Below are 9,723 nucleotides of genomic sequence, written 5' to 3'. Positions count from 1 at the left end.
TGCCCCTGGCTCAGGTCATGATCTTACAGCTCGTGGGTTCGAGCCCCGCGTCGGGGTCTGTGCTGAAAACTTAGAGCCTAGAGCCTGCTTCGGATTCCGTGTCTCCCCCTCTCCCTGACCCTCCCCAACTCATGCTCTGTTTTTCTCTGTCTCAATAATAAAGAAAACATAAAAAAAAAAAAAGAGTCAGGACGATGAACCAACTGAGCCACGCAAGTGCCGAGNGCCAAAGTCAGACGCTTAACTGAGCCACCCAGGAGGCCCTGTGGCTGCTTTCTTGAGTCGTTGTGACGGACCCTGTGGCCCCCCAGAGCCTGAAATACGGGAGGGCCATTTACAGAGAAAATTTGCCAACTTGGTGCTAATAATGATTCAATTTGGGTCACCAGTGGGGGTGTCTGATCTGTAGGACTTCACAGCCAGTCCCTGGGGAAGGTCTGGACTGGGACAGAAAGTTTGAGGACTAGGGAAGGATGGGAGAGGAAATTCAGATTCCTGAGGGGGGAGATCTAACATTTCCATTTTCATTTAATTTAATTTTATTGTAAGTAGGCCCCGTACACAGCATTGAGATCGAGTCCCGTGTTCTGGCAACTGAGCCAGCCGGAGTCCCAGGGAATCGAACATCTTTTCAAGGACATGGAAACATTATAATATTGGCCCTTTATTTTTGAAATTAGAATTTAAAAACTACTGGCATGCCCGGGTGGCTCAGTCAGTTAAATGTCCAACTCTTAATCTCAGCTCAGGTCATGATTTCAGGGTCGTGGGTTCGAGCCCCATGTTGGGCATGGAACTCACGACCGTGAGATCAAGTCACATGCTCTATGGACTGAAGCAGCCCCTAAAGCCTTTTTATTTTCATTTTATTTCATTTCATTTATTTATTTATTTATTTATTTTTAATGTTTTATTTATTTCTGAGAGAGAGAGAGACAGCATGAGCAGGGGATGGTCAGAGAGAGAGGGAGATACAGAGTCTGAAACAGGCTCCAGGCTCTGAGCTGTCAGCACAGAGCCTGATGTGGGGCTCGAACCCACGAGCCGTGAGACCATGACCTGAGCCGAAGTCGGACGTTTAACCGACAGAGCCACCCAGGTGCCCCTAAAGCCTTTTTAATTAATTTGTTTATGTTTATTTATTTGTTTTGAGAGAGAGAGAGAGCGTGTACGCACATCATCCTGGGGAAGGAGAGAGAATCCCAAATAAGCTCTCTGCTGTCAGAGTGCAGAGCCCGACTTGGGACTTGATCCCAAGAACCCTGAGATCGTGACCTGACGCTCGACCGACTGAGCCACTCAGGCGCCCCCCTTAAAGCCTTTTTGTTTTATTTTTATTTTTTTAAAATTTTTAATGTTTTATTTATTTCTGAGAGAGAGAGAGAGACAGTGTGAGCACTGGAAGGTCAGAGAGAGAGGGAGATACAGAATCTGAAACAGGCTTCAGGCTCTGAGATCTCAGCACAGAGCCTGATGTGGGGCTTGAACCCACAAACCGTGAGATCATGACCTGAGCCGAAGCCAGACACTTAACCGACTGAGCCACCCAGGCACCCCAAAGCCTTTTTGTTTTAAAAAGTTGTCCGTATATTACAGCACTTGGCAGGCTCAGTCAGTACGGTGTACAACTCTTGACCTCAGACTTATAACTTCCAGCCTCACGCTGAGTGTAGAGATTACTTTAAAAAAAAATCTTTTTTTCAAAGTAAAAGGGGCGCCGGGTGGCTCGGTCAGTTGGGCGTCCAACTTTGGCTTGGGTCATAATCTCAAGGCGCATGGGTTTGAACCCTGCGTTGGGCTCTTTGGTGTCACACAGTGCGGAGCCCTCTTGGGATGCTCTGTCCCCCTCTGTCTCTGCCCCTCCCGCACGAGGGATCACGCGCGTGCTCTTTTTCTCTCTCAGAAATAAACATTTAGGGGCGCCTGGGTGGCTCAGTCAGTTAAGCATAGGACTTCGGCTCAGGTCATGATCTCACGGTTCGTGGGTTCAAGCCCCGCGTCAGGCTCTGTGCTGACGGCTCAGAGACGGGAGCCTACTTCAGATTCTGTGTCTCCCTCTCTCTCTGACTCTCCCCTGCTCACGCTCTCTCTCTCTCTCTCAGAAATAAATAAAACATTTAAAACATTTTAAAAAATATATTTAAAAAATATTTTAAAAAATAAAATCCTTTAAGAGAAAAAGGTCTATTGAGGTATAATTCTCATACCATACGATTCATCAATAGGAGATGGTTTTGGTAATCACAGGTTGGGGTCGGGCTGGGGGAATGCTACTGGCATCTTGTGGGTAGAGGCCAGGGCTGCTGCTAAAATCCCACACCTGTGCCCTGGACAGCCCCCCCGCACCACCCCAAAGAATGACCCGGTCCCCAGTAGCATCCCTGCTATGGTTGAGACCCCGTCCTCTGAGGCGTCCGTGCTCGCCAGGAGCCCCCGGTTGAGCTGCAGAGATAGGAGGAGCCGAAGAAGAAATGGGATCTTCTCAATCTCCCCCTCCCGGGAGTGGCCCAGGGACGGGATACTGCGAGCCTAAAATCTGTCACTTCTGTTAATCCCCTGAGTGATGACTGAGCCACAGAGAGGGCTGGGGCTCCCTGAGGCTTAGATCATTCTCCCTCTCTGTTCTCTTGCTCCCAGAGCCAGTATTTTCCTGCCGGCGACCAAACATCACAGCCGTGGTGCTTAAGGTGTTCCAGGCGTGTGCTGAGCCCCGGCAGCTTGCTAGGCCATCCAGTCCCCGTGACAACCCTGTGAGGTGGGTCCTCTCTTCATCCCTGAAGATGGTTATTACGGATGGGAACTCCGAGGCCCAGACTGGTTAAGCAACTTAACCCCAGTCACACAGCAGTGCTAATAACAACAGTGGCTGCGAAGTTTCATAGAGAAGTTTCTGTGAACCAGGTCCTGTCCAGCCTAGAAACTGTCGCCTAAAGTTACCTTACCCAGGGTGACCAGCAGGCCTGGGAGCTCAATCTCCCCTCCTCCATTCATTCAAGCAGGAGCAATATTTTTGTTTGTTTGTTTTTGTTTTTATAACATTTATTTATTTTTGAGAGACAGAGAGTGAGCAGGGGAGGGGCAGAGAATCCGAAGGATTCTCAGAGGGAGACCCAGAATCCGAAGCAGGCTCCAGGCTCTGAGCTGTCAGCACAGAGCCCGATGCGGGGCTCAAACTCACGAACTGCAAGATCATGACCTGAGCCGAAGTTAAGTTGCTTAACCAACTGAGCCTTCCGGGCGCCCCAAGCAGGAGGGATGAGCCCGGTCTCTGGGCCGCTGCTGCACAATGTTCTAGAAGCTGGGGATCAGCACGAGGGAGAAAGCAAGGTCACTGCCCATGGGCGTCTAGCAGGGGAGGAGGGCCGTAAGCAGAGCGGTAAATACACAATATCAGGTCAGAAGAGAACTGCATGCTACCAATGAGGCTGATGAGGGGGTGGAACTTGAAGACAGCATCCTCAGAGAAGGCGGAAAGGAGATACACACAGAGGGAACTTCAAGTGCAGGGGTCTGAGAGGGACGTCTGTGCCCAGCGTGTTTGCAGCCCAGCGAGGCAGCCAGTGAGGCTGGGCTGGAGAGAGAAGCATGGCCCGCCGCGAGGGTGCTGGCAGGGTCCTGAGCATGAGCGGCCCTTGAGGGCTGCTGCGGTGAGGACATTGACTTTGACTCTGGGCGAGGCTGAAGCCTGGGGAAGGCTCTCAGCAGAGGAGGCACGTCACCTGACTCAGGTGTTAGATGGTAGGTGTTAGGTGCTAGCAAGGTCCTTCTGGCTGTGTGTGGGGACAGACTTGCAGGTGGGGGGGCAGTGGAGGCAGAAGCCAGGGGCCCAGGGTGGCGCTGACTTCAGTAGTCCAGGAAGGAAGTGATGGTGCGCAGGGGTGTTAGGCTGCGAATACATATACGACAGTTGATCCTTGAACGATGGGGGATTTGAAAGCATTGGGCCACTTATACATGGATTTTTATTTCAATAAATACAGTCCAGTGCTGTAAATGTATTTCCTCTTCCTTATGATTTAAAAAAAATGTTTACTTATTTATTTTGAGAGAGAGAGAACATGAGCAGGGGAGGGGCAGAGAGAGAGGATCCCAAGCAGGCTCCGCACTGCTGGTGCAGAGCCCCAGGCGGGGCTTGAACTCGCGAACTGTGAGATCACGCCTGAGCCAAGATCAAGAGTCAGATGTTTCGCCAACTGAGCCACCCAGGCGCCCCTCTTCCTTACCATTTTCCTAATAATGTTTTCATTTCTTTAGCCATCCCAAATACGTGTTAATCAACGGTTCATGTTACGAGTAAGGCTCCCAGTCGACAGCTTAACCGACTGGGCCACTCAGGTGCCCCAATTTTTTTGTTTTTTTTTTTGTTTTTTTGTTTGAATTTAAGTAGCCTCCATGCCCAACATGGAGCTTGAACTCACAACCCTGAGATCAGGAGTCACATGCTCTCCTGACCGAGCCAGCCAGGCACCCAATGACCTTGTTATTTTTAAGGAACACAGGCTCACTTTTTTGTAGAAGCCCCTCAATTTGCGCTTCCTCGTGATTGGATTTAACTAATCCATTTTTGGTAGGAAAACCCCAGAACTGGAGCCAGTCCTCAGTGTATTACCTCTGAAGGCACGTGGGGTCTATTTGTCCCTTTACTGCACGTGATGACTTTGATGCCTACATTAAGGAGTGTCCACCAGATCCCTCCATTATAAAGTTACTGTTGGGGCGCCTGGGGGGCTCAGTCCGTTAAGCGTCAGACTTCGGCTCAGGTCACAATCTCACAGTTGGTGGGTTCGAGTCCTGCATTGGGCTCTGTGCCTGGAGCCTGTTTCGGATGCTGTGTCTCCCTCTCTCTGCCCCTCCCCCGCTCACACTCTGTCTCTCTCAGAAATAAACATTATACAAAATTTAAAAAAAAAGTTATCATTTACTCTTTACAACAAATAAGTATTTTGTGAGGAAGTACTTTATGACCGTGGAGATATGCTAGACCTCATCCAACACTTGTCTGGAATCAGCGTCCCTTGGTGATTTTAGCTTATTTATTCTTTTATTTATAATTAGTATGAACCCGCGTCTATTTTATTCAGTGGGTTTATATCTGTAAGTATTATTTTAACATTCACATCATTCCAGAGTTGGCCACCGGGAGCCTTTTCAAGCTGGCTTCGGTGAGATTGGGAGTTTATTTGGAAGAGGGCACTTTCTTATGGATTGGATGCTCTGTGCGTGAGGGAGGAGAGGAGGGCCTTGTGCATGGTGGTACCAATTCCTGGGGAGGAGGTTACTGGGGGAGGGAGGGCACAGATTTTATTATTTATTTTTGAGAGACAGAGAGAGAGAGAGAGAGCGCCAGGGAGGGGCAGAGAGAGAGAGAGAGAGAGAGAGAGAGAGAGAGAGAGAATCCTAAGCAGGCTCTGCGCTGTCAGCCCAGAGCCGGATGTGGGGCTTGAACCTACCAACTGTGAGATCATGTGCTGAGCTGAAACCCAGAGTGGAGTCGGATGCTTAACCGACTGGGCCCCCCGGGCTCCCCGGGTGCCTTCTAAAAGAAGGAGAAGCAGGAACTGGGTTTTGGACGAGGTGAGGTGGGGCAGACACGCCTCTGCTCCCCGCCTCCGTCTTGTCCCCCCTCCCTGTGTAACGGCTTCCTGCCCTTCTCTCCACCCGACAGCCAGGATCATGCAGACTCCCCCGACCGGCCCGGTGCCTGTGCCTGTGCCTGTGCCGGTGCTCCGGCTCCCCCGGGGCCCTGATGGCCTGAGCCGAGGCTTCGCCCCAGACGCCCGCGGCGCGCTCCCGAAGCCGCAGGTTCCTCAATCTCCGGGGTCTCCAGTCGCTCCAGAATCCCTCGAGTCCCGGGAACAGCAGGCACGAGCCACCCTTCGGGAACGCTACCTCCGCAGCCTGCTGGCCATGGTGGGTCACCAGGTGAGCTTCACGCTGCACGAGGGTGTGCACGTGACCGCCCGCTTCGGGGCCACCGACCTGGACGTGGCCAACTTCTACGTGTTGCAGCTGCAGACGCCGATAGGCGTGCAGGCCGAGGCGCTGCTGCGGTGTAGCGACATAATTGCGTACACCTTCAAGCCGCAATGACACCACCGTGGTCGCCCTTCTGCTGGAGGCCTGGCCGCAGTATCGCCGCCTTCCCGATGTTCACGAGCCCAGGACCCTGCGCCCCACGGAGTTTGGAACTCCCTTGGATTTTGAGCCGCGCTCCAAGCAACTTTGGCTTCTTGGGACCTCCGGGGTCTGGTCGGTAAAATTCTACAGCCACAGACGTTCTAGAGCCCGGTGGAAAGGAATGCTCGACCTCACAGGAATCTAAACTCTAAAATAGGGCCTCATGCCAGTTCCTGAAGACTGGGGGTTGGGGGTGGTTAATAAAGGAAGGCACGTTGCAGAGTGGGAAACGGCTTGTTAGTTGCAAAGTTCGGCCACCCTGGAGAAAGTCTCCTCCTACTAAAGAACCAATTATCCCAGGAAAACTCCCTCCTGTTTTGTTTTGTTTTCAATGTACCAGATGGGAGTTGGTCCGGAGGTTGTGGGTTATCGTTAAGCTGATTAAATGTGCCAGATCGGGGTGGAACCAGAGTTAGGAAATGGAAGGGGGACTATCCAAGGGCTGATTCTGGTGGTCCTCAAAGAGAGAGGACACATCAAGGGGAGGGACCCAGGGATGAAGGCGGAGATTGGCTTGGCCCTCGCTCTCCGGGGNCTTTCTCGGGTGGGCGGGGGTGTTCACCGCGAGGGGCGTGCCTCGCATTGGGTTTCACAGCCGGGCCCTTGGGCGGTGTGGGCCTCGCTCTAGCGAGGGCGGCTTCGCTTCCCCGCTCACTCCGGAAGGGGTCGGACCCAGTGCGGCGGCCCCGTCGAGGAGAGGCTGAGGACGTGGGGTTGGGGTGAAGCTTCCCCCCCCTTTCTCCATTTCGCTCCAGCTGTGTCGTCGTCCATTATCATTCGCTGTACTTATCCCCGCCACTAGTCGTCTTTCGGGTTTCGCTTTACAAAAGCAACCTCTGCACCCTTTGTAGTCTCATCAACTTGAGAATGTAAGTGAAGATCCCATTAAGCAGAGATGAGGTTTGCTTTGTTCGTCTTCAGTCGCGAAAGTGCGGCGGCTGGTGTTGAATGGGGGCGGGCGGAGGGGCTGGGCTCCCCTACGTCCGTCCATTCACGACACCGCCTCCAGCGAGTCGCGGGCCTAGCTCTCTGGTTGCCTAGGCAACGACGTCGCTCTCTCTCCTCCCCGAGTTCNGAAAGCCTGGCGAAAGTGCCGAGATGAATATTAAGCGACTGAAATGAGCCGTGGTGTGTGTTGGGGGAGGGGGGGCGTTAGAGCCCGTGCGGGTTCGCTCGGGGTTTGGTAATCTACCTGCTCCGTCGCCCGGTATTTTGGTTGGCGGATTCGTCTCCTGGTTTTGGAATTTCTTCCCTCTTCCAGGATTTTGTTTGTTTGTTTGTTTTAAATCGAGGCAGTGATACTCCTCATGGGCTCATATTTATTTTAGTCTTTTAGGAATTGTATTCCACGCAACGTTATCCAAACACAGAAAGCTACTGATGAAACCGCAGTCTGCAAATGGGAGGCTAGAGAGTAAGTAGCAAAGAGGCAGAGGCTTCGTCTCGAGGCAGCGGATCCGTCTGTCCGCCTCCATCACCTCTACTCATATATTCAGTACAGCTTCCATCGCTTTTCCTTTCGAGTTCTCTGCCCCTTTGCCTCTGTCCTTATCAGTTGGCCTAGCCCCGCCACGCAAATGTTATTTTTATCAAGTCCCTTCCCCTCTCGGTTGCCCGAGCTCGTGACGAATGTGTGCGAGTCTGGACGTTAGCTATCTGGCTGGAGGAGGGGGGCGGGGTGGGGGGCGGCCCAGGTTCGCGCTTGCGCGCTGCTCCGGGAGACGGCGTCCACCTCGCCCCGCCCCTCGCGCTCTGCAGTTCCGCCTCTGCAGATTCACTGCTCACGTTTCTTTTTCCCGCGGCTCTTGCTGCCTTTTGTTACCCGCTTCGACAACCTGCGAGACGACTCTTCCTGCAAATAGCTTAAGTTGATTTTCTGCTTTCGCTAGTACGCGCCGGGCTCACCGGCTGCTAACGAAAGTGCGGCTGCGAACGAGCAGGCGCGCGCGGGGCTCGGGGGAGGCGCGCTCGAGCTCCCGGCGGCGACGACTACGACGACCAGGAGAGAGNGCAGGAGGGGCCGCCCGGGCCGGGCGCGGGCGGCGACGCCGAGGAGGCCCCCGCCGAGGCCCGGTCTCCCAGCCCCGCATCGTCCCCCGCCGACGGGCGCCTCAAGGCTGCGGCCAAGCGCGTCACGTTCCCCTCCGACGAGGATATCGTGTCCGGAGCGGTGGAGCCCAAAGACCCCTGGAGACACGGTAGCTACCGCCGGGGCGCGGGGGCGGGCTCGTGGGGGACCGGGAGTCAGCGCAGCGCCCGGCGTAGAGGCCGTGCTCGAGAAGTTGCACCTAATGATGATTTAAGGACACTGTCGTCACTTTAGGGCTGCAAGGTGTTTGGAGACGGGGTGGCTGTTAGGTTGGGAAGGTGAAAAGTAGCAGGTTTATGTCCCCCCCACCCCCCCTCTCCCGCGCCCGTCGCGGACGCCGAAGGTGGTCGTTTTCGAAATTAAGAAAGTTTGGAGGCCAGGGCGATTGGGCGGGCGGTAGTCTTTGAGTTCATAGTCCCACTCCCTCATCCCAGCCCTCACCCCCGAAAGGATAAAGAGAGAAGTCTGGGGAGGAAGAGTGGGTCTGCATTGGCGTTGGAAGGGGGCAGGTGGACGTTTGATGAGACCATCGGGCTGGAGTGAGGTTAGGTCGCCAGTCTGCAAAGCTCGGGTCGAGGGGTAGTCACTTCGCTCACTTTTCTGGCCGTAAGGAGGAAGAAGAATAAATCAGCGTGGACTGTGGCTGTGGAGGCGTTAGTAAAAGCTAGGGTTGGGAGAAGGGAGTCGAGGTAAACAGCCTCCCAGAAAAGGAGCAGAGTTGGTGGTCACTTTGGGGGTGGACGAGATAGTCAGAGGAGGTGTTCGATCTTGGCATTAAGAAGAAATAAAGTCACCGCGTCCCTCTTTTTCTTTCCCCCAAAAGGGAAGCGAAACATTATCAGCTGTTAAGGAGCAGAGGAGTTTGGGGGCCTGGCTCTAGAAGGATCTCCTTTAATGCCTCCCCCCCCCCCAAAAGAGTTAGGGAATTGGAGTTGCTGGTCGGCAGAAAGCGGGGGAGCCTGAAGAAGTTTGCTGCCTTGAGATGTTGGGAGAGGGAGCAAATCTGCAGATTCTAGGTCCCTTGGAGGTCAGGTTAGTGTTGGAACTGAAAGGGCAGCTGGAGGAGTGTGTGTGTTTTACCTAAAGCTGGAAAGTCAGATGAATGGCAGTGTTGAGTCTGTCTGCTGGGGACGTCTGTCAGGAGCCCATCAAGAGAGGGGTCAGCCTGGTCCCGGCTCAACAGAAGTTGGTCCCTTGGTCCCCGGAAAGAGGAGGCAGTGTTGCTAGTCTGTGCAGTGGAGGAATTGAGGCCTTTATGTGAGACTGGGAAACGTGGTAGTTGGGAACTTAGCCTGTACGGAGCCTGCCGTAAACGCCAGTTTGGCCAGTTCTTGTTAAAGGGACAATTTAAGATGGTTGGCATTGAGAGCCAGCCAAGTCTAGGCTCTAGGCCCCAGGGATAGGTGTCACTTTTTGGGTTGGAGAACTTGGCCTCGGGCTGGTGGTGGGAGCGGCGG

At 53.7% G+C, this 9,723-nt stretch overlaps 2 protein-coding genes across 3 annotated transcripts in view; both read left to right on the top strand.

The window, feature by feature from the left end:
- GEMIN7 (gem nuclear organelle associated protein 7) overlaps positions 1-6,501 on the top strand; it is a 12,679-nt gene extending 6,178 nt beyond the window's left edge. Inside the window, exons 3-4 of one of the 2 annotated variants that reach the window (XM_077747415.1) lie at positions 2,638-2,755; positions 5,666-6,501. In XM_077747415.1, the coding sequence (XP_077603541.1) occupies positions 5,674-6,090 (417 nt within the window). In that variant the 5' untranslated portion in view covers positions 2,638-2,755; positions 5,666-5,673 and the 3' untranslated portion in view covers positions 6,091-6,501. The remainder of the gene's footprint in view (positions 1-2,637; positions 2,756-5,665) is intronic. The other variant, XM_077747416.1, reaches the window with a different exon arrangement.
- Positions 6,502-7,072: 571 nt separating this feature from the next.
- Positions 7,073-9,723, top strand: part of PPP1R37 (protein phosphatase 1 regulatory subunit 37) — a 39,781-nt gene continuing 37,130 nt past the window's right edge. Inside the window, exons 1-2 of the mRNA XM_077747212.1 lie at positions 7,073-7,106; positions 8,118-8,375. Coding sequence (XP_077603338.1) covers positions 7,073-7,106; positions 8,118-8,375 — 292 coding nt within the window. The remainder of the gene's footprint in view (positions 7,107-8,117; positions 8,376-9,723) is intronic.

This window comes from Crocuta crocuta, unplaced genomic scaffold (genome assembly GCF_008692635.1).
Source record: "Crocuta crocuta isolate KB4526 unplaced genomic scaffold, BGI_CrCroc_1.0 scaffold334, whole genome shotgun sequence".
NCBI classification, from domain to species: domain Eukaryota; kingdom Metazoa; phylum Chordata; class Mammalia; order Carnivora; family Hyaenidae; genus Crocuta; species Crocuta crocuta.
Note: the sequence above shows the minus strand (reverse complement) of the source record. Positions and strands in the feature narration are given on the sequence as shown.